Source organism: Pelophylax lessonae (genome assembly GCF_965119305.1).
Source record: "Pelophylax lessonae genome assembly, chromosome: 4".
In the NCBI taxonomy this organism is placed as follows: domain Eukaryota; kingdom Metazoa; phylum Chordata; class Amphibia; order Anura; family Ranidae; genus Pelophylax; species Pelophylax lessonae.
Genome location: NC_138771.1, coordinates 450601438 through 450627098, shown reverse-complemented (window position 1 = coordinate 450627098; position 25661 = coordinate 450601438). Strand labels below are relative to the sequence as shown.

Genomic DNA, 25661 nt, shown 5'->3' with positions numbered 1-25661 from the left:
TCCAAACTGCAGCCCACCAGCCAGATACAGCCCTTTGGATAAGGGTCTGGTATGGGTTTTGGGAGGAACCCACGTATTTTTTTTTTTTTTTTGCCATGGGACCCGAAGGGCCTGGTATGAGCTGGGGGGCACGCTGTTTTTTGTGGCCTACTTTTTAATTGTCTGCTTTTTTTTTACAATCAGCTGTTAGCAGGGAAGCCTGCTGACAGCTGATGAGTGATCTGTTGTTAAGGATACAGTAGCTGGCTTCCTGGCAAGCTGCATGGCAAGCTGCATAGCAACCAGCTATTTGTCAAAAAACAAACCCCCGATCATAGTCTGTTTTTTGATAAATACCACATGTGATACCTCCAGCAAAACCCTGGTGGTAATTATCACATGCTTTTTTAGTCTCTGGTCCATTTGTAAATTGGACGTAAGAGCATTTTATGCAATATTTACCAGCACATTTTTTTTGGTAAATACCGCATAACCATTTTTTTTGGGTGAATTGGATTTAATTTATCGTGTGCAATAATTTATGCAAATGAGTAATATGATACCCTTATCGCATGCAGTAAAGCTTTGTGACTTGACCCCTTTGTCTACTCTCACTGGTGCTAGGACATTTTCTACTATCACTAGCCACAGCTCCCCCCCCCCCTACATTTTGAAGGACAGTAAACTGGCCCTTTGTTCAGGAAGTTTGGAGACCCCTGATCTAAGACATTGAGCCAGATAATATTGAATTGACAGGTTCTCTAAAGAAACATTTTTCCCTCCTCCCAACTATGTGGGATATTGAGGATATGTTTTTTCACATGAAAGTAGTGACTCCAGGTCACTTCCACTAACAAAGTAGTCTTGGATATGTAATGCAATGCGCAGTGAAAGAGCAGCATTCTTACATACAAATTCTCTGGCCCCACATGGACAATCTAGAGGACTGGCAGAGGTAACAATGTTCACTCAGGGGAATACTTGAGGCAATGAGTCAAGCAGCAAAAACAAACAGAAGGCGCTTCTAAGTGCAGCAACATAAGATTAATTTGTTGCCCAAGGTAAAAACACACTTACTAGAAGTAAGATGGAAAGGCTCATCAGGATCATCATGGTAGGGAGGTATGTAGTCCAACAATAGGCAGTCCTAAGGGTAGTTCAATGTGCAGGCAGTTAGACCAGATCCCAGTTGACCAGCAGAGGGGAGGCTGCAAGAAGAAACACCAGGAGGAAAGACCATGCTGCCGGTGTTCTGCTGAAAACTCCAACTTGCCGAGATCTCCTACAACGTTATTTCCGGTGAGTGTACACCAGGAATAATTTGAGATTTCCACCACTTAGTGTTTTCACACAACACCGACAGTCTATACACTCCGGTAGATGCTATAATTAGCGCAGATTGTTAGTCTGCCTGCTAGTTGAGGCTGCCTTGGAGGCGGCCATGTTTTTGGTTACTAGCGGGCGGACCAACAATCTCCACGAATTGTTGCATCTACCGGAGTGGAAAGGCTGCCGCCTGTTCTGTGAAAACACCAAGTGGTCGAAATCTTTAATTATTGCTGGTGTACACTCACTGTAAATAACGTTGTAGGAGATCATGGCAGGTTGGAGTTTTCGGCAGAACACCGGGACCAGCGTAGAATGCAAGGCCCGAAGTGACGTCTACCGGAAGCGACTGGGGCTAGCATGGAACGCAGGTTCCCAGAAGTGACGAAAAAGGGGCAGGACGCATTTCGGAGCGTGCAATTGGCTCCTTCTTCATACCAATAATGGAGTCTAATACCCAAGAGTTTATATAGCACCAGACTGGGAGCGGTACTACAGGTGGGATAAAAACGGCAGCAGCCTTGGTATATGTATTAAACAATATAGTTAACAATTATGCAAATGGTAAAACACAAATATATTAAAAAGATAAAATAAGAATAAATGGTTAAAAGAGACATTACAATAGCACAAATCACAGAAACACGTATACACAAAAGCAACCAAAGATGAAACATAAAATGGAAGGACTACAACTACCAGCATTCTATATAGCACAGGATATAAGAAACAAGGGACCAGCTGGACTACAGGTACCAGCATTCCGCACGTAAAACAAGGATCCAACCTCCCATGTGGTATTAGGGTATGTGAAGCAGTAGATCAGCTAGACTACGAGTTCTAGCGTTATACACATTAAACAGGGGGTTAGCGGAACTAAAATGCTGTATGGTATATCAGGTGATGTAGGAGAAATATCACACAAATTTACAGGGGCTATATAATATATATATATATATATATATATATATATATATTGTGTATATATGTACATACATGCATACACACACGTACAAGTGGGTATGTATATGGAGTGCTGCATGTACATGGACAAAGGTAGTGTATACTGTATGTACAGATGTGCAGCAGGGAGTGCTGATGAAAAATATTTATAACAGAAAAAATTGGAATGAGACCACCATTTTACATAGTATAATTAGGTGTGTGATTATAAATCAAGTATGTGAACTTACATTTACAGGTATGTAGCGTGATTCTCTCACTATGTGTATATCTATGAAAGTGTTTCTGAGCCTGAAAATGCAAAAAAAGGGGAAGAAATGATTTCTCAGAATCAAATATATGACAACTAATGCATATATTTGGTTCTAAGAAATAATTCCTTCCCCTTTTTATGTGTTTTTAGGCTCAGAAACACTTCCATATATATATATACACATAGTGAGAGAATCACGCCACATACCTGTAAATGTAAGTTTACATAGTTGATATATATTCACACACCTAATTATACTATGTAAAATGGTGGTCTCCATTCCAAATGTTTTCAGTTATAAATATTTATATATAAAACCCCTATATATTTATGTGCTATTTCTCCTACAACCACCTGATATATCATATTGCATTTTAGTTCCCCTGTTCAATGTGTGTAACGCTAGCACTTGTAGTCCAGCTGATCTACTGCTTCACATACCCTAATACTACGTAGGAAGGTAGTTCTCTGTTCTATGTGCGGAATGCTGGTACCTGTAGTCCAGCTGGTCCCTTGTATCTTGTGTCCTGTTCTATATGGAATGCTGGTAGCTGTAGTCCTTCCAAAGTTTTGTTTTATATTTAATCTTTGGTTGCCTTTGTATATACATGTTTCTGTGATTTGTGCTGTTGTAATGTCTGTTTTAACCATTTATGCTTTTTTTATCTTTTATGTATATATATTTTTTTCACTATCTGCATGATTGTTAACTATAGTGTTTAGTACATACACCACGGCTGCTGCCGTTTTTATCCCACCCGTAGTGCTGCAGCCTTTGCTGTTAAATAAACTCTTGTGTACAATGCTCTGTTATTGGCCACGCTATAGCACACTCCGAAATGCGCCCTTCCCCTTTTTCATCACTTCTGCCAACCTATGTTTCATGCTGGCCCCAGTCGGTTCCAGTTGACGTCACTTTAGGGCCCTGCAATCCACGCTGGTCCCGGCAGCACGGCCGTTGCTCCTGGTGTTTCTTCTCGCGGCCCCCCTCTGCTAGTCGGCTGGGATCTGGTCTAACTGGCTGCACATGGAACTACCCTTAGGACTGCCTGTTGCTGGACTACATACCTTCCTACCATGGCGATCCTGATGAGCCTCCCCCATCTTACTTCTAGTAACTGTGTTTTTACCTTGGGCAAAAAATAAATCTTGTGTTACTGCACTTAGAAGCACCTTCTGTTTGTTTTTCTATTACCAGAGAATTGCTTCCCTCTTGGAGTGCTACTCTAGTGCCATCCGAGTCTTCTGTTTGCCTGACTCACATCACCATCCCTGCGCCTATTGTCTCTGACCAGTCTTCTCATCCAGAGCGGCCTTCATTCCAATACAATGAGTCAAGCAGACTTCCTACCCAAGGTTCAGGCGATTTTCTGGTAGATGCTGGAGGGTTTACCCACTCAAGAGTTTTTTATGTCAGGGATTCGATTAATGGTAGCTCTACGCTGGAATTTCTGGGTCTGGACACCTTCTGTAGTTCCCCCCGTTGAGTTTTTTTTTTTAATTTCCTTTATAGCACAGAGAATGCTACAGGAAAAGCTGGAACACTCAAAAGTAGGCAGAAATATCCCAAACTCGCAGGATTAAAGTCATGGCAGAGTGGTTTCAACTTATCGAATACAGATAAGAAGCTAGGGACTGTCTTAGCCTACTATACTCAGTTTATAACAAGAATACTGATTGTGGGTGGACTGACCTTTTCAGGGGTCTTAGTTTTAACATTCCATTCCTGCCTTTTAAGTTGTGTGAGATGCAGCTTTCTTCTCTCCTAGAACAACAACATTGTTAGTTACTACCAGTAGACTGCACATTGCTGGGAATGATCCTATATGGGGAGCATGGTGGAGGTCTGTGAACTGCTAAACAAGAACTTGACAATGCAAAAAAGGAAAAGTGTATTTCCTGTTCTCTATTGAAACTGGGGAAACTCATCTAAAAAGCCAGTATGCTGAAAACACAAGTTACTGTGCTCAGTTATTGTACACAACTAAAGTTCCAATGAAAAACAATGCACCCGTACTACTGCTGACACAGCATGCTGGGAGTCAGTATAAACCACAGGTTATTTTGCTAAACTTTAAATCAAGATGGATTAGAACTTAACAGCATTTGCTTTACCCAAACATACATTTTGGCCCTGCAGGCATTGTGGAAAATACCAGAAATAATAATCTTATACTGGTAATATCCAGAAAAGATTACACAATGTGATGTCTCAAAAACGTGTCTCCAACTCTAGTAAAAGTTCTTCTGATAAGCTCATAAAACCTTTACATTTACTTTAATAAACAGTATTAAAGAATAAATCAGTTATGTTTTAGATTTCCTGGATTTTCATTAAATTAAAATGTATCCTACTATCACCACCAAGACTCTTCAAGACTTTATGAGCATTCATTTTGAATATAACTCACCTTACATATTCTGTTTGACTTGGCATATCCAGTCAAAATTGCACCATATTTCCTTTTATGAGCAGTACCACCTAAAAAAAGGCTGAAACATAGTCTAGATTTTGGCTCCTTAAACATTTTTTAGGGTTCCTAAATGCAAATCTAAGGTTCTATCAATGGGGTTAAGGCTTGTGTTAGTGGCAACAGTTTGAGTCACTCCTGAGATCGTTTAGAATTTATTGACAGGTACAAGTGTCCTGCAGAGACCTCCTTCTGACTTGCACTTGACCTGCTTCAAGCCGGTTTAGCTTTCCCATTGACTTGTATGGGAATGCAGAACCCATCTGATTCCACCAAAAGCCTGTCGACGCATGCCCTAAACATAATGGGTTAATTGTGTTAGTATTTATCTATATGGGGCTTAGGAATAAAATGCTGATGCAATCATTTCTGGAAAAGGCAACATTCAACACCATGAGCAAAATTGTAACTACACCAAGTACAAGGGGCTGTTACGTCTCTTCGGGTCCACAAGTCTAGATGGGTCTGTCTTGAAATGATTTCAGCCTGTGCTTCTGTTGTACCAACATTGTTGTAGAGATGGTTTTTCATTGTACCATACTGTGGATATTTTCTGACAATTTATCAAAAAATATTCAATAATTCTTAGAAAAAAATGTTTTCTTACATAGTTGTTTTTCCTTTACCGTCTACAAGCAATCTATCCATCTTTGGTAAGACTACCTTAGTTCATATGGAGGCAAGTCACCTTAGCAAAACCTTACCTTTTGAAGTAGGATTAGGTGCCTCCTTTAAGGCCTCATGCACATGAGCAGAAAAAATGTCGCTTTTACGGGCGTCTGGCTTTTTTTTGCTCCTCTGAAAGCAGCTCTAGGTTATCTAATGTACCTATGCACATTATGTAATTTACAGGCTTATTTTAGAGCTGCATTCTAGGGCAAAAAAATGCCCTAAACCTGCGTTCAGAGAGGAGTTTTTTTTTAGCCTAATTCATGCCTGTTTACACTTAAGCATACATAAACTTGTGCATATGCATGTACATTTTTTCCAATGGAATATGCATGTACACATTAGAGGCATTCTGTCTGCCAACTTCTGGCAGCATATTTGGAGCTTAAGTTCATACGCACATGTGCATGTAGCCTTAGTATTGGAAAGAGCTTTCAGTTACCTGGTTATACCCTGACCACAAGATAAAATAACAAATTTACCTCTGCTGGTGGTATCTGGTATTGCAGTACAAAGAGTCAAGGGCATCATTTGTGCCCTTTGTTCTGAATAGCTGGACAAGCTAGCACAAACTTTGTGCAATTAAGTTTAATTTTTTAATAATTGCACTTTTAATAACAAAGGGTTCGGTAAAATTGAATAATTTAGGTATTATTTTTAAAAACAAACATTAGGGCCCCCTTTTCACGGGGCGGATCTCCTCGGCAGACCCTGCTAGCTCAGCAGGGTTCGCTCCGTGATCCCCGCTGAGCAGGCAGATGACAGGTCCGTCTTTGCTCACTGTGAAGAGACGGACCTGTCAGAGGCCCGCTCTCCTCTATGGGAAGATAGGATGAAAACGGACAGCATGTCCGTTTTCATCCCATCTGACCCGCTGGATGGATGGATGGTGAACGTGTCGCCATCCATCTGTTTTCAGCGGATTTTGTCGGATCGGATGGCAGACGGGTGTCAGCGGACTCATCTTCACTGGCATCTGCCTCCCCATAGAGAAGATTGGGTGGCCCGATCAGGTCCGTTTGAAAAACGGACAGGCGGACCTGATCGGTCCGATAGTGTGAAAGGGGCCTTATATGTAAAAACATGAAAAAATAATAAAAATAAAATAAATAATTCATATGTCTAAACAAAACATATGGGCACAGCTTGCAAATTATTATTACTATGCAGGATTTAAGTAGCACAAAGCGTTTGCACATGCCTTTACAAAATAAGGAGAGACAGTACAGTTACAATATAATTCAAGTCAAGAAGGTTTGGGGGGGGGGCTACTTGTGCCTACAATGTAAACAAAAGCAGAAATAATACTAAAGGTAGTAACTGTGTAGGGATGAGTTGTTCGAGAAACAAGATTTAGTTGTTAGCCACAGGCAGGATAGGTCTTAATGTATGTGTGCTATATCATACTGAAGATGTACCATTTCTTGGGTTACCAGGACCTATCTACATAGTGACGGAGTACTGCAGATTCGGAGACCTTGTGGATTATTTACACAGAAACAAACACACCTTTTTGCAGTACTATGCTGACAAAAGTAGAAAAGAGAATGAGGTCTACAGTAACACTTCCACAGGAGAGAGGATGTCAAGGTAATCTTTGCTTCTCCATTCATACTACTGAACGCAAATATGAGTTTAGAAATTTGATAGGTAATTCAGATTCCAACACCTTAAAGCATATGATTATTAAAGCTAAGATTTAGAGTTCAAGGTTTTTTTTTAATAATTGCATTAATCAATTAATTGTAAAGGTTTTGCAACTAATAACACATATCCCGTGTAAATGGATATCAGGATTGGATTGTTTAAAAAACATATATACACAGCGGAGGTGCTGGTAATACCATAAATGTACTTTAGCCACGTTATATATCTGGGAGTGACGCCAAGGAAAGCCTTCTAAACACTGCTATGTGTTGAACCCCAACTCCAGATAAAATATTTTATGTATTTAATTTTCGGCTGCATTAGAAGATTGGAAGCATTTTTTTCCCACCTGTTGGAGCAAATAGCACCATGCTTTAGAGTTCTTTGCCTTCCTCTGGAGCAACTGGGGATATATAGTGTTCTGTATATTCAGGTATTTATGTATGTAGTTATTTCTTCACTTCTTTTATATTGATGGAACTTAAAGTGTTCGTAACCTTAATAACAACATTCACTGCCATCCCCTCTCCTTCATCCAGCGATAACACACAGTGTAAGTGTTTAATAAAATCCATGCCTCTAAATAGCCTTTTTTCAGATATCTTCAGGCCGTTCACGTGACTCCTGGCCGCTCTACTACTCCGATCCAGGGCTACAGCGGGAGGGGCTGAGATCTCACTCTGAAGTCAGCCGGGAGTCCACGGGCCTGCCTTGTTGGCTGCTCAGCCCCTCCTGCTGTAGCCCTGGATCGGAGTAGTAGAGCGGCCAGGAGTCACGTGACTGGCCTGAAGATATCTGATAAAAGGCTATTTAGAGGCATTGATTTTATTAACCACTTACACTGTGTTATTGCTGGATAAAGGAGAGCAGCAGGCAGTGACATTTTTTTAAACATGTATGTACTACTAATAGCAGCAGGAAGGGGGGGGGAGTGGTGTTGGAGACAACTCACACAGACACACTGAGCTGACAGGCAGGGAGGGGAGGGGGGAGAGGACAGAGGAAAGCTTCGGATGACGTAGGCACGTAAACTGACCATGGTGTCAGGGCTCAGCAGCCATGATAAACCATGGTCAGTTTACAGAGGGGAGGGCAGAAAAAGAAAGGATCAACCAGGTTTTTTACAGGTAAGAGAGGGGCAGGTTAGACAGCACAAGCACTGTGGTGTCTTACCTGTTATATGGGAACAGGAGTTCTTTTTTAAAAAATGTTTTAACATTTTTTTTTTTAGGGTAACAAACATTTTAATTGACACGTGTCTTTTTCAACATGAATAACTTTAAAAGCCTATGAATACACTTCAGCTATTTTCAGTTCTCCACTGTGTGTATAGAGGGGGCTTTGGTTGTCACGCAGGCTACATTTTAACATGTCTGCCTTTTTTCATCTCCATTACATGGTGAATTGATGATATTCGTTTTTTTTTTAAAAAAAAGAAAGATAACATTGTTTTTGCTTTCAGTTCATCTGAAATGAAGTAACAAGGACACTTCTACAGGTGATCACAATGCAAGCAGCAATGTATTAATTTTTCTGTTCTTTAGCTAAGTTATGATTTTAATGCCAACTACAGCCATGTCCTCAAAAAGAAGATAGAAAATAGGGAGAAATCTCCCAACTGGGAGCACAGACATCAATAACATGTCGACAGAGGTTCTGATTATTTTCCACTCTATCCAAAGCTATCTATCAAAAACTTTTGACTGGATTTTGGCTGCAAAGAATGGGTGCATTTGTTACATATGCACAGAATGTTCCCTAAACCACATTACAGGCATTTTAACAAAAAGGCGTATGAAATGTTTTTGTATTGACCTTGGGTGTATAGGAAAGCGGAACTTAAAGCGGAGTTCCAGTCCCCCCCCCCCCCAAAAAAAAAAAAGATTAATCGTCAACAGCTACAAAAGCTGTAGCTGCTGATTTTAAATATAAGGACACTTACTTGTACAGGGATCCAGCGAAAATGGCACCTGAGCCGATTTTTCAATCAGCTTCAGGTGCAGGCGACGGGCATCCTAATAAAGGGAAACCGGCAGTGAAATATTTTAAGTCGTGCTGCGCTTTCTGAATGGTCCCACAATCTATTGGAACCTGAAGGCTGTGGTGGGAGTAGGGAGGGGCTAGACATCATTGTATATTTGTCAAAACCAGATACCGGCTCCCCCTCCCTCCCAAAAAGGTGCAGTGGCAGTGGATGTGGGGATGCAAAAAAGAGGGGGGTGGAGCTCTGCTTTAAGCCGGCCATAGATGGAGCAGTTTTCTTTTCTGCAACCACAATCAGTGTTCATAGGGCATTCCCTCCGGTGGAGCCATTGTGTTCTCCCGGCAGTGGTGGAGGGTGGGTGAAACTGTCCCCGTCGGGAGAACACAGTGATTATTGCTAGCAGCTATAACAGCCATTAGCAATAATCGCATGTAGAATCCAACAGGCTGGTTGATCGATCAACCTGGGTATTTTGAGCCTGCCCATACATGGTTCGAATCTTGGCCTGTTCCTCCTGAACCACCCGAGGTTCTAACCATCTATAGCTGGCTTAGGGTTAAAGTAAAATTTACCCATACAGTGGGACCCCCACACTACAAGAATTAAATGCTTGTTTTGTCTAGGGGGGTAGCAATAAGCAAAATTCTTACCTTATTCCTTGCTCCCCTGACACTCTGTAGTGCTCCTGAGTGTTGGCAGGCCCACTGCCTCTTCACATATAACCACTGGGGAAATCTTGGGATGGGCCCATTGCACAGATTGATTTTCACAGTTACCCAGAGTTCACCCCTAAAGTTCCTGACCTTACAAAAAAAATATTAAAATATAGAACGGATTACATTGGAATTTACCTTTATGGTTTAAGGTTTAAAAACTTGGTGTTTTACATTTTTACTATGCGTTTGTCATCTCTGACATATACATACACATGATTCTGCATGGTTACACAGTAATATGAACTGTCCAAAGAGAAGCACCAAAGAAACGGTTTCTTTTCAGACTCTGTCTCAGTGAAACTTTTTTCAGAGTGGTTTTAACAAGCAGGCAGGGAAAGGGTTTGACTCATTCATTTGTGTGAGTATAATGGAATTTGAGTTGTTAAAGCTGAGATCCAGGAATTCATCCATTTCCTAACATCTGCTGGCTTACTATGGGCTTAGTATATCTAGGTGCATGCCACCTCATGGACTTAACGTTTGAATTTACATCTGACAATTTTACTGAGTGCCAGGAGTACAGCTATTGCTACACTCTTTGCGGTTTCACAGGAAAGAAACTGCCTTTTCCTGCAGAGCATTTCTGCCTGCCCCTCCCCTCTGCTGCCCATTCACAGAAGGCTTTGTATTTTGTGAATAGCTTCACATAAAACAAAGGGCTTTGTGATTAGCAGGAGGAGGGATTGTGCAGGCAGAGTGGTGGCATATGATAGCTATGCTCATGGCACTAGTAAAAGTAAAAATTATACATCAAAGTGATAGGTCCATGAGGTGGCATGCACCTTGTTGAACTTAACCCCTAGTAATCCTGAAAAGTTTAGAGAGTGGCTAAATTCCTGGAGTTCAGCTTTAAGTTATGTAGACAACAGTTTTTTTTTTTTTTTTTTTTGTGTTTTCTTTTTAGCAAAGCAAATATGAATACCCTAAAAAATATGTAGAAACCAAAGCTCCACCTGTTGGATATAAATGAGAAAACAAAAAAAGTATTTTTAGTCCTGACGTTCAGTTCCTCTTCAAGAATACACTCAAAATATCACGAATGTGATTTTTCTCTTTAAATTTATTTTTTTATTTATATATATATTCATTCTTTACCTTTCCAGCAACTTTTCAATCCCGGTAGACAGTGATGGAGGTTACATGGACATGAACAAAGATGATATCTACTATGTACCTATGCTGGACCTCAAAGAAGATATTAAATATGCAGAGATTGAACCATCTAGTTATGGAACCGCATATGAGCTGGAGAGTTACTCCAATTCCGGTCAGTGAAAATTAAGCTTCTTCAAATAAAACCCAGAAGGTTACATATATTTATTAGCTCTATATTTCTTAGGAAAAATAGACTATATTTCAGGAAGTTTTATTCTAAGAATTGTTTATGCATTGCAATAAACCAGTAGAACACAATGTTAAAGATAAACTTTAGAAAGCTAAAGAGACAAATGAATGCAGCAATGTGTTCATTAATACATCATTAAAAGTAAGTAGTGTATCCAAATTTGTGTAAAAGTGAACCTATGCGCTACCAAATAGAGAGAAGGAGACGGATAAACAAGGGGTGATGATATTAGAGAAATGGAGCACCAGAGACCTGCAGCTAATTATGTAGTGTCACCACATACAACAGGTGCAAGAGTAAAAAGATAAAAATCAGCGCAGGCACTCTATACTTGGTGAACCATAAATATCTAAAAGTAAGATAATCACTCAATAATGTTTAAAAACATCAATTTTCAACATCCATAAAGTGCTTGAAGTGCCAAAGTGAAAGTGAATAAATGTATAAAAATAGAAGTAAAAAACAACGTAAAATAATCTAAAATTCGTAAACCCAAGATCATGGGTAAGAAGAGATTGAAAAATACAGTGATATATTTAGAAATGCTGGATGATAAAGATAATAAAAAATCCTCAAGTAATGATAAATAATGTGTGGAAAATGTAGGTATCCCAAAGAAAAAGTGCTCAGGTGATCTAAAAGGTGATCAACAAATAGCTGAATAAATTAGGCGAATATCTTGTGTAAACGTGAAAGATAGAAAAATAAGTGTTGTGCAAGAAATAGATCAAAAAGATCAAACCAAAGAAATATTTTGACAATGTTCCCTATGAAGAGTAAGCTACTGTCGCTCTTCGTGATAAAGTGAAATAACTCACTAGAAAGTGACACAGGTGATAGTCATAAACAAGATATAAAACCTCATAGAAAAATTTAGAAGCAATGTGAAAATGTAAAAAGAGCCCTATGAAGGGCGAACCACTGTCAACTTTTCAGTAGTAAAAAATACTTTTTGCAAATTCAAAGTAGTGAACAGTATCATAAAGTGACTAATGCACTGTGGTTACTCTAACGGGAATAAGTAATCAACCAAGAGTAAAAGTCCAAATCCAGGTAAAAATCAGTGCTGATAGATGAAACAGAAAATCAAGTTCATAACATGTGAAATAATTAGGTAATTCCGGTGATTCCCAGTGCGACCTTTAGTGAGCTATGATTCCAAACAAATAGGTGTAATGGCCGCTCACCTCCATTAACACTCACAAGAGCGTTTCAGGTGTCACACGTCAACCTGTAGAACTAAGGGGATGTCTCCTCTGGGTGCCGTATGTATCGTAATCCAAATCCTCTAGGTTGGCATCAGGCAGGAGGTGACTGCTACAGGGCTGGTTTAGAGCACTCATATACCAGAGAAAAATCGGAAGGAAATCTCATAGTGTAGTAACTTCAAAACATATTTAATGAGTATAATTCAAGGTTACACTTACAATTAAGCAGGTAAAAAAATGCCTTTCAAATAGATACCGCCGATGCGGTCACAACAATAGCTTCCAGGAGCTTCCGGCTTCCGGTCTCGGCCGTAGACACAGAAGTGACGTCACCACAGTGTACCGACGCGTTGCGTCACAAAAACACGTGACTTTATCAAATTCGGTTCATCCGAATTTGACTGCCACATTTGGCAGTTTTTTGGCAGTTTTTGGGGGCAGCGGGTACCTGGTTTTGACAGATGCCCACTCCCACTTCTGGGTAAGATCACCAGTCTATGACATTTCCCAGGCCCTCCTCCTTCCCCCCGCAGCCTTCTGGGACACACACAGGTTCCAGAAGACGGCGGGACCATTCGGAAAGCGTAGTGTGACTCAAGCATGAGCAGTAGGAAACTGGCTGTGAAGCTAAAAGGCTTCACTGCCGGTTTCCTTTACTTACAATGCTGGCTCCTGCACCTGAAGCTGATTGACGAATTGGCTTGGGGTGCCCACATTGCAGGATCCTTGGACAGGTAAGTGTACTTATAATAAAAGCCAGCAGCTACAGTCTGTGGATTCTCCTGTCCTGCCAGTCAGGGCTGTATTGTGTGGCAGTGCTTTGTATTGTAAATCTCAGGTCTTAATAGACAGAAATAATCATTCTTTTGTCAGGTAAAACAGTTCCAATATGTATTTCATATGTGTGTTTGCTGGGGGTTTAGCTATAAAAAAAAAGGTGACCTTACGCTGGACCCCCTCCCCATCAGCTCCAGTCCTGCTGAAATGTCCCCCGATCCTGCTCTGTGAAGGTTTGGAACGCCTTTTCACTGATCTGGGGATTTTAAACCCCTTTGCTTAATCTCCTTTCTGTACCTCTCAGCATGTACGGACAAGATACATTTTTAATTGGTCAGTACGGTCACATGGATGGCACTGACCAATCAGAATCTGTCTAGCCCATCCAGGGCCGGCCTTAGGTGTTCAGGCGCCCTGTGCGAGCTAATCCTTTGGCGCCCCCCCCCCTCCCCTCGCGCATTTTTTTTAACCTTTTTTGCACTTTATTTGACTTTTCTTTTTTATGATCACTAATAACTTAGCCCCCCTTACATCAGAGAACCCCCACACAGAGCCCCCTTTACATCAAAGACCCCCCACACAAAGCCCCCCTTAATTTATTTTTTCGACATTTAAATTTTTATTGATTAATAATCAATACATACACAAAGAAGAAAAGAAAAACAACAACAAAACAAAACTCACAATACTTATATAATTCATATACACAAAAAGCCCCCCTTAATTTAGAGCCCCCCTACATCAGAGAGCCCCCCGTCACATCAGAGACCCACCTCACATCAGAGACCCCCCACACAGAGCCCCCCTCACATCAGAGACCCCCCACACAAAGCATCCCTTAATTTAGAGCCCCCCTACAACAGAGAGACCCACCTCACATCAGAGACCCCACACACAGAGCCCCCCTCACATCAGAGACCCCCCACACAAAGCCCTCCTCACATCAGAGACCCCACACAAAGCCCCCCTAAGATCAAAGCCCCCCTCACATCAGAGACCCCCCACACAAAGCCCCCCTCACATCAGAGACCCCACACACAGAGCCCCCTTACATCAGAGACCCCACACACAGAGCCCCCTTACATCAGAGACCCCCCACACAAAGCCCCCCTCACATCAGAGACCCCCCCACACAAAGCCCCCCTCACATCAGAGACCCCACACACAGAGCCCCCTTACATCAGAGACCCCCCACACAAAGCCCCCCTAACATCAGAGACCCCATACACACACACACACACACAAAGCCCCCCTTACATCACAGACCCCCTACACACAAACACACACAAAGCCCCCCTTATATCAGAGTCCCCCCCACACACAGAGCCCCCCACATCAGAGAGCCCCCCTTACATCACAGATCCCCACACATAGCCCCCTTACATCAGATCCCCCCCACGGAGCCCCCCACATCAGAGAGCCCCCCTTACATCACATACCCCCCACACAAAGCCCCCCTAACATCAGAGACCCCCCACACAGAGCCCCCCCCACAGAGCCCCCCTAACATCAGAGACCCCATACACACACACACAAAGCCCCCCTTACATCACAGACCCCCTACACACACACAAAGCCCCCCTTATATCAGAGCCCCCCACACACACAGAGCCCCCCACATCAGAGAGCCCCCCTTACATCACAGACCCCCACACATAGCCCCCTTACATCAGATCCCCCCCACACGGAGCCCCCCACACGGAGCCCCCCACATCAGAGAGCCCCCCTTATATCACAGACCCCCCACACAAAGCCCCCTTAACATCAGAGACCCCCCCCACAGAGAGCCCCCCTAACATCAGAGACCCCATACACACACACAAAGCCCCCCTTACATCACAGACCCCCTACACACACTCAGTTTGGATCGGAGGCTGAGCTGTGTGTGATACACAGCTCGCCTCACTGCAGCAGTTGGTGACAGAGGCACAGCCGCACAGCGGGAGGTAAGCGGTGGCCGCGGCCTGTGTTAACCCTGTCCAGGCCGCGGTCGCCGCTTACCTCCCGCTGTGCGGCCTGAATTGCCTGATCTTCTGTGAGCTGTGATGGCCGCACGGCGCCCTTGTTGCCCATGGCGCCCTGTGCGGCCGCACAGCTTGCACACCCCAAAGGCCGGCCCTGAGCCCATCCTGTCAGCGCTGCAAGGAGAGGAGAGAAAGCCGGGAATATTTCTTAAAGAGGTTGTACACCCTGGAGAAACAAAACCAAAAAAAAAAAAAACCCTGCAAGACAAAGGCATAATGAGCTAATTTGCATACTAGCCCATTATGAAATACTTACTTTAGAACTAAGCCCTCTGGCGGCGCCCGTACATCGCTGAGATGGTTGACATCTTCCCTGGTGTTTCTTCCTGGTTCACGGGCTCCGACGCTGGTAATGGCCGATGACACAGCACAGGGCTCTGAAGAAACAGCATGGGCAGCCATTCCTTCAGAGTGCATGTGCCAATTACGTTATCGGCAGCGTATATAGTAAATAGCTCCTAAACGGTGCAAGTTTAGGAGATATTTACAAAACCTATAGGTAAGCCTTATTATAGGCTTACCTATAGGTACAACCAAACCGGGGTAGTTTACTTCCTCTTAAACATTTTCTGTAAAGGTGAACCTACACTTTCAGGTCCTTTTGTGGTTTTTGCTCTTAATAAATACTTTTAGAGCCCATTCACATTTGTGTGGTGCATTAATGCATGTGCATTTTGTTACGTGTTAACATGCGCGGCATTAAGGCAGGCCATTGAAATGAATGGGCTTCAGACTCATCAACACAAACCCAAAATCTGATATTTTTAAATAATTTTTGCCGCACATGCTGCCATGGATTTGTTGGGTGATAATCAAAATGAATTTGTAAAAAGCGTCTGTAAAGTGCATTGCCAAAACACATAAAGTAGATGTAAATCAACCCTAAAAGTTTTACGTGAATACCAGGTTCACTTAAAGCACTGCATTATGAAGTCCATGTTTTACAGACAGAAGTTATCTTATAGATGTGCCATCCAAATTGGCTCCCAACACCCGTTTTTCATATGAATAACAAACTAATTATATTTCTTTCTGTTTTAATGAAGCTCATGAAAGGACCAATTATTTCACCTTGATAAATGAATCTCCAATCCTCAGTTATACCGATCTAATTGGATTTAGCTACCAAGTCGCTAATGGGATGGAATTTCTTGCTTCAAAGAATGTAAGTTTTATCACTTCTCTTTAAACTTTACATTAGATATTATTAGTGCAATAATTATAGTATTGCATCCATCGGTTTGAGTGACAGACTGCCCATTGCCATTTATTTGCATATTTATTTATTTATTTACTTAACATTTCCCTTAGTGATGCTATCTTTAAAACTGCAACCCTAAAACCTGTACTGAGATAACATATAGACCAGCGATGGTGAACCTTGGCACCCCAGATGTTATGGAACTATATTTCTCATGATGATCAAGCACTCTTCAGTGTAGTTGAGCATCATGGGAAATGTAGTTCCAAAACATCTGAGGTGGCAAGGTTCCCCATCACTGATATAGACTGTCTGCTAAAAATGCTAGTTGTATAGTGAAGAACCAATAATTTATGCTGTTGGTCGCTGATCCAGGATGACTGGTGGTATGCCTGTTCAAGGGCAGTGATTTAGGAAATACTATCGCTCAGCAATTCTCAACCAGGGTTCTATTGTGTTTCTCCTGAGGTTGTTAGGAGTTCCTTGAGCAATAGGAGATTGACCTCTGATTTGATGGTGTCCGCAAAGTCTTGGGCTTAATGTCACTTGGCAGAACAGGTGGCATGACACCAATGATCTTTTGAGTTACTGGTAAGGATGGCATTCTTCCCTTTTATCCCCACAGTAAGGGCACTTTCACACTGATCAGCTGCAAAAACACATATGCCTTTTTGCCACGATTTTGCCACAAATTTATCACGATTTTACTGCATTTGTGGTGCGCTTTTTAAAGGACATGTGACTGAAAACACGCACCAAAAATGCATCGCAGGCATTTTTGCGGCAGTTCCACTGCCTTTTCTATTGCTTTCAATGGGAAGGTGCATTTTTTTAGCTCCCCAAACATGCTCCAAAGATGCTGCAAGCAGGATTTTTTTCACCGCAACAAAAGTGCACTGCCCCAGGGTGAACGCATTTATTGATTTTTAAAGGGAACCATTTTTTTTTTAGCTTTTCAGGCGTTTTTTTTTTTCAACACAAAATTGCTTTAAAAACTCCTCAGAGTGAAATCAGCCTAAGGCTTGATTCACACCTATGCAGTTTGCTTTTAATCCATTTCTGCAGTGCTTTTTATGGTGCATTTTCCTTTTTTTGCAAACGCGTTTTTGATACATTTTGTTGCATGTTTTTTTATGCGTTTTGCAAATTTTATGCTTTTTTTTTCCACCCAATTTGTTGTTAGGCAGGTTAAAATACACAAATTGTGGCACACACTACATGCTTTTCTGCAGCTTCTCCATTGAGGCTAGGTTCACCCCTGTGCAGGTAGTACCGCTGCAGGACTTGCACAAATTCCCGCAGCTGCAACCACCCGCACAGTGAAACACGGACCCTAATGGCACACCACCCACACTGAAAATTGCACCCACACTGGAAACCTCGATTTTAAAAATAGTGCAGAGACTTCTTTCCTGCGTGTCGTGGGGCACGGCAGCCCATTCAAATGAATGTGTCCTATGCCCACACAAACCGTGGCCTGCACTGCCGCACACGTGTGGACCTAGCCTAAAATTTATTGAACCAAGAACGCACCGTTTTACTTTTTTAAAAAGTCCCTGACCCTTTTCAAAAATGCAGCGGTTAAAAAAAGCATAAATGTGAACATTTATATAGTTCTATAAAGGGGCACAATAAAAACAGGAGATGGTATAGTCCCTATATAGCACTGCTACAACCGAGTCCATAAGTCCATGTAATAAGTTAATGGCAGCAGCTATCCTCAGAGAAAGCCAGCTCTGTGTGATGAAGCAAGAGGGAAACCAGGAAGCGCCACCTGAGTGTAGTATTAATATAAAACAGTTTTAAAAAGAACAGTAAAGAGAAAAATGTAAAGGATAAGCTCGCCTTTTAGTAGACATAATAAATGCACATTTTTTTTGCCGGTAAAAACATGTGCATTTATAATTTTTATTTTTTTTCTAGGGAGCCTACAGAGCATTGCACCCCCGATCAGCAGATCAGAGGTGCAATGTAGGGCTCCGGCAGACTCTTACGAAAGCTGTCTGCCCGAACCTTGTACGGGAAGTTACATGAGAGCAGAAAGAATCAATAAACTATGAAGGCGCTCACCAGCGCCCTCGCCGTTCATTGAGAACTACAAGCCGTGAGCCGCTATAGATGATGGTAATTGTGGTCCATTAATTCACAGAATGATGTGCCCGTGTGTGCTGAGCCCCGCACGACCGCGTTTTTTTCAAAAAGCGACAGAGGGTGAGGGGAGAAGATCAACAGAATTGACGGCAGGAGCTGGAACATGTTAAATGTACCACCCTAAATACAGGTTGAACATGAAACATGTTCCAAAAGGTTAACTTGTCTTTAACCGCTTAAGGACCGCCCCACATACATATACTGCGCAGGGTGGCTCTTAAACGCAAAATCGCTTAAAAACAATTAAAAAATAAAGTCCATGAATCTATCCCATAGTTTGTAGACACTATAACTTTTGCGCAAACCAATCAATATACGCTTATTGGGATTTCTTTTGCCAAAAACATGTAGCAGAATACATATTGGCCTAAACTGATGAAGACATTTGATTTTTTTTACATTTTTATATTGGATTTATTTTATAGCAGAAAGTAAAAAATATTGTTTTGTTTTCAAAATTGTCTGTGTTTTTTAAGTTTATAGTGCAAAAAATAACTGCAGAGGTGATCGAATACCACCTAAAGAAAGCTCTATTTGTGGGAAAAAAGGGACATTAATTTTATTTAGGTACAGCGTCGCATGATTCACATCTCCATTCCAAATCACCTGAAACCAAACGCCTGAAGCTCAAAAAAGTTCTGGAGGTTTTTTTGTAGCTCGAATCGGGCTGATTTGGGCGTTTTTGGCACGCGACTTGGCGCATTTTATGTGCTTTTGCGCATTTTTCCGCCTTTTTTCTGGCCCATGAAGTGGATGATTACCATAGCAACAAATGATGAAACAGATGATCTTTTATCTATTGGCTAATAAAAAAACGCCCAAGAACAAAAACGCCACATAAAACGCACTTAAATGCGCATTGAAAACCTGCCAAATGTCGCTCATGAAAACTTGCCAAAATCACTCAGAAAAACGCGCAAAGACGCTACGCTCAGGTGTTAATGCAGCCCTAGAGATTTCAGTGTAGCATTATCAGCTCACTACAGGAATTTAAGACCTTGCTGAATTTGTTGCAGAACCAACAGGCATGTTTTTGTAGTCGTCATGCAGAGTTAGCAGAATGCTTCCAAATGGTATATTTAACAGACAAATAAAAAGCAAAGAAGAGAAGTTCATTGTTAGGGCCTACATACACTTTAAATAATTTTCAGTGTTCTTTGTGGCATCCTCATAAAAACACTTCATGTTATTTATCTACCAGGTCTTACCTATGCCTGTCTACGACTGACCATGCATTAGACAATTTTCTTGTACAATTTTCCTTTAGATTTACTAAACCATATAATATGAGGACAAACCTAAACACTTTCAATGTGTATGAAATCAGGCGGGCCCTTGCACTACATAGTTGAAGGGTAATCTAAAGGAAATGGAATAAGAAAATTGTATAATGTATGGCCAGCTTTATTAATGCCTGGGTGCTTTCTACTTTCCAGTATGGCCTCATGCACACTGGAGGTTATCAAAATGTCAGTAGAAAGGTGTAGCTGTAGAAGGAGTTTTATTACCTTTCTCGCAGTAGCGTTTTTCAGCATTTTTAGCTTTTTTTTCAGCTGTAGCTTTTTTAGCTTTTTTTTTTGCAAAACTATACTCTCACAAAAGCTTATTGCTCAAGAACATTGATAAAAGCCAAACAGCCACGTATTTCAGCATTTTTTATCGTTTTTCTGCTTTTTTCCAGGTGAAAAACGCCTCTTAAAATCCACTACTTCTGGGGGTTTTTTCTAGCCAGAAAACGCCCCTGCCAAGAATTGCTGATAACAGCCTATGTGTGCATGGACACATAGGATAACATGCTGGGGAGTTTACTGGCTAGAGAAAAAAACGTCTGATGCCAAAATCAGCCGCTGTAAAAACGTCCAGTGTGCATGAGACCTAATACAAAAACATGGAGCTCCATTCATTCATGGGGTTCAACTAATACCTGTTAGAATTCACTTACTTGCTAATACTGTCCATATAACCTGAATGCTCCAAAGAAACCATCAATATGTGTTCCTTTTGGTTTCTGGCGTATGTATTGTCCTCATTCTATCCTTATAAGTGGCAGACTGCTCATATGAATGAGAATTCAGTACAAGTATAAGTAAATTATTTTTAGTACATGATCTTAATCCACCTGCAGAGCCGAGAGATTAGTATGGCCACCTTTGCTTTTTGTAAGTGTTCAGCATTAGGATATAAGAAATGAAAAAATAAATATCTGATCCTGTAAATCAATCTGCAGTGTGTTCATCGTGATTTGGCTGCAAGGAATGTCCTGATCTGTGAGGGAAAACTGGTGAAGATCTGTGATTTTGGCCTAGCCAGAGACATCGTCAGAGACTCCAACTATATTTCTAAAGGCAATGTAAGTGTTCCTGTAAAGTTTTTTTTATCATTATAGACAGCATAAGGCTGCCTTTTTTATGTATATCATTATGAGGAGCTGTCCGGAATTTATCTGCCGGGGGTTTATTAAAGCAAATGCATCTAAATAGGGTTCTATACTTCAGATACACGTTAAAGCGGTAGTATACTCCGCTATATGACTTTTACCTACAGGTAAGCCTATAATAAGGCTTACCTGTAGGTACAATTAATATTTCTACCTCCTAAACCTACCGTGCAGGTTTAGGAGATATTGAACCTGCATGCAGCCGCTGATGTCTGCGGCGCATGCGCTCTGAAGGTCCGGCGGATCTTCAGAGTTCCTTGCCGGATCTTGCCAGAAAGTGAAACTCCCACACGCATGCGCGGGAGTGACGTCATCGTGGCACCGGCCACTCACAGTGCCGGAGCCGCCGAACCAGGAAGAGATGCCGAGGGAGCATGTCAGCTTCCTCAGCGTTGTCTAGACGACCGTGCAGGGGGTTCGTTCTAAGGTAAGTATTTCATATTGAGCTAGTATGCGATATATACTAGCTCATTATGCCTTTCTCCTGCAGGGTTTGTTTTTTTTTTTTTGTCTTTTTTCTGAGTATACAACCGCTTTAACTATTTGCTCACTTTTCTAAAGAAAGTTGTAAAATATCAGATAATATACAGGTGCATGTCACAAAAATTTGAATTTTATCAAAAATGTAATTTATTTCCGTAATTCAATTGAAAAAGTGAAACCCATATATTTTACACAGAGTAATATATTTCAAGCATTTCTTTCTTTTAATTTGATGATTATGGCTTATATCTAGTGAAAACCCAAAATTCAGTAGCTCAGAAAATTTGAATATTACATAAGACCAATAAAATAAAAATGAATACAGAAATATTCAATATGCCAAAGTGAATCCCTTTCCAAACAATGATCACTAAGCCGCGCATCTAGAAAGTAAAAATGAAAAATACGTGGGTAAATAAATCACATACTATTATTAGTGACAAAAAATAAATAAATGAATAGATAGCGGTCTTCAAAAAGATGTGCACAGGAACTAGTCCAATATGCTCCGTACACACTGCAGTTCATAAAGTAAACTTCTAGGTGAGAGTTGTGATCAGATAATAAGAGTCCCGCGATAAAGTTGGGTCACCATAAATCCACCACCATCGTGATACCGCTCCCATAAGCTGGCAACTCACCCCAAATTATTGCCCCCCATTCTCATGGTCAGGGCACATGCGCAGCGGGATCACTAGTAAAACAAGGGGGGATCGTCCTTAGATCATTCTCCTCCAACCTCTCCTCCTCTCTCATGAATAGCCCATCTCAGTGTCAGCAGTATACATAGAACTCTGGGCAAATTAATGTTTTCTACTAGATATAGATATAAAAACTTTGCTTTGGGAATGTGACTATGATGTTCATATGTTCATGTTTATATATTAATACAGAAATGTTGGCTTACTGAAAAGTATGTCCATATACAGTATAGTATGCGCTCAATACTTGATCAGGGCTCCTTTTGCATGAATTACTGCATCAATGCGGCGTGGCATGGAGGCGAACAGCCTGTGGCACTGGTGAGGTGTAATGGAAGCCCAGGTTTCTTTCAGCTCATCTGCATTGTTGGGTCTGGTGTCTCTCATCTTCCTCTTGACAATACCCCACGTGTTCTCTATGGGGTTTAGGTCTTCATTTTCTGAGATACTGAATTTTGGATTTTCACTAGCTGTAAGCCATATTGGTCAAAATTAAAAGAAAGAAATGCTTGAAATATATAACTCTGTGTGTAACACATCTATATAAAATGTATGAGTTTCACTTTTTGAATTGAATTACTGAAATAAATTAACTTTTTGATGATATTCTAATTTCATGAGAATGCTCCTGTACTATATAATAGTTTTAAACAAGCCGTTTCTGTGGTTTGCACATAGTCATTCTTAATTACTAAGGGCTGACTTAGGGCAGAAGTTTGGAATTAGCGCATTCTAATATCATTATAGTTTTTTTTTTTTAATCTAGTTTTGAATGTATTCAATTATACATTTTAAAATGCAGCTTCACCAGTGCTGGAGGGTGCAGCATGGCAATATAGTATACCTTTGCAGTTATTGGCTAGTGAATTAAAATTGACGTGTTGCACACTCCAACAATCAGTCACCAATAAGTTCAGATAATAGATTTGTTTGCCAACAGACAAGTAAGCTAACGTTTTCTTCCCTCTAATTCAGACTTTCCTTCCCCTGAAATGGATGGCACCAGAGAGTATATTCAACAACCTGTACACCACTCTCAGTGATGTGTGGTCATTTGGAATCCTTCTTTGGGAGATATTCACTTTGGGTATGAACTGTGTATGAATCTCTGTTCTTAAAATGTTTCTGAAGCAGTTGTTGTGTTGTATTTAGTTAAAGAAATATGAAAAAATGTTTATTGGAGCGTGTAATTAAGTATGGATTGTCCCACACTCGACCTTTCCTTCTGAAAATACTTGTTCCCAAAATGTCATATTGCCCCAATAGATTCGTACTTTGTCAGTCACCGAGCTGAAACAAGTATTCAGACATTCTAGATATGTGTACTTTCTCCAGGTAATTTTCTCAAAATATTGGAAACAGAGACAGCCAGTCAACTGGTATATTCAGAAGAAGGCCAGCAATAAAAGCTTTGCTATTTCTCCCACCATGTGTGGTTTGAACACCGTTTACATATGTGGGTGCGACTTGCATATGCGTTTGCTTCTGCACACAAGCTTGGAGGGATTGGGCACTTTACATTTGTTTTTCTTATTTATTTAACTTTTTAATTTTACTCTGTTCCTTGTAAAAAAATATATATTTTTTTGATCACTTTTATTTCTAATACAAGGAATGTAAACATCCCTTTTAATAGAAATAAGCAGGACAGGTCCTCTTTAATGTGAGATATGGAGTCAAAAAGACCTCACATCTCATATCTACCCTTAAAAGCAAAAAAAAAAAAAAAATGTAATTTTTTTCAGCAAGAAAAAAAATGCCCCCTTTAAGGCCGTTGGGTCCTCCAAGGCCATAGAGTCAAGTGGGGGCCATCTTGCCCTCACCCAACTTCCTGCCTGGGACTGCAACAGACGAGATTGTTTTCTCCCCGCTACCAACGGCTCCGGTAAGTGGGGAAACCGACCGAGAAGCTACGGGGAGGGGGGGGGGCACCTCTCCTGCCGCCCATTAAAGTGATGCCGTGGTGAATTCGAAGCTGGGACCACTTTTATGTGAAAGAGGACCGCCGGTCTTGTTAGAAAATATCTGCTGCCATAACACTGGTACTTAACATCAAAATACCGACGTAAAACTGCGGCAGGCGGTCCGGAAGTGGTTAAGTCAGCTCATTTATTATAAAAGGGCTGTCAACTCACAACATCAAAGCAAAAAATGAGCAAGACTTTTTTTTTTAAAGCAGCGCACCACCTGCAGGGGCATTTCCAGAATGCACAGGTGTGATTGGGCCCTGACTATCTAACAATAAATACACAGAGATTATTTTGAGAAACTAGGAGTTGATTTACTAAAACTGGAGAGTGCAAAATCTGGTGAAGCTCTGCATAGAAACGAATCAACTTTCAGGGGTTTTTTTTGGCAAAGGTTACCTGAACAAACTGAAGTTAGAAGCTGATTAACTAGCATGCAAAGTTGGACCACATCTTGCACTCTCCAACTTTAGTAAATCAATCCCTTTGTATGATTGTATTGCAAAAAGAGGTTTCACCAGAAGGTGGCACTGTAGATGAAATTCACACTGCAGACCTTTTTCCTTATAAAATCTAGGACCTGTAGAATAAACTTCTCATACAGATGGTTAAAAATACTGCTGACTGTAAATCTGCTTCAATAAATCCAAAGGAAATATGTGATTTATATTTATATGGTTGAGAAATTACACAATGGTTCATGTATCAAACTGTTATAGAAAATGTCCAGAAATCGAGCACTGGAACTGTTAGCTGAAAGTTATTGAATTTCACCTAAAAGCATGGATATTTCAACTTTTCATATTTTTTTTTCTCTTTTATAAAGGGAAAAAGTAGATTTATTTGTTTTGGGTGAAGAGGGAAAGCATTGCTTCCCTCAGCAAATTTTAAAACCCGTTTGTGAATATGGCAATAAGATGTCTGTCCACTTATAATACAACTATGATTGCTGCATCTCACTCTTTCCACTAGGCTTCCTATGTCATTTTTTGAGAGAAATTTCTATTCCTATGAAGAAAAATAAATTATGTGGTTCCAAAGGGGCGAATCAGTGTAAAGACATAGACCCTGATTGGCTGGCTTTACCTAATCACTAGGTGTCTATTAGTATAGATTAAGGTTAAAGTGTATGTAAACCCTCTCCTATAACCAGTGAAGTATACAGCCTCACCTGAAACACAGAGATGAAACTAAGCTCCCTACATATGTTTCACATGTATATCTGCTGTCAGCTTTGTAAACTCTTTAGAAAGTGCTGATTGTGTTACAAATCTTTTTTCCCTCTTCCAGCAGTGGGTGTGAAGTCCAGGCTTACACTTTGTGTGAGCTGATTGGAGGAAAGGCACACCCCCCCTTCCA

The 25661-nt window shown here is 41.0% G+C and overlaps 1 protein-coding gene across 1 annotated transcript in view; it reads left to right on the top strand.

The window, feature by feature from the left end:
• The window catches only part of PDGFRB (platelet derived growth factor receptor beta), a 225715-nt gene that overhangs the window by 182524 nt on the left and 17530 nt on the right, over positions 1-25661 (top strand). Inside the window, exons 16-20 of the mRNA XM_082255005.1 lie at positions 7098-7251; positions 11112-11275; positions 16409-16527; positions 20942-21064; positions 23311-23422. Of these exons, the coding sequence (XP_082111131.1) occupies positions 7098-7251; positions 11112-11275; positions 16409-16527; positions 20942-21064; positions 23311-23422 (672 nt within the window). The remainder of the gene's footprint in view (positions 1-7097; positions 7252-11111; positions 11276-16408; positions 16528-20941; positions 21065-23310; positions 23423-25661) is intronic.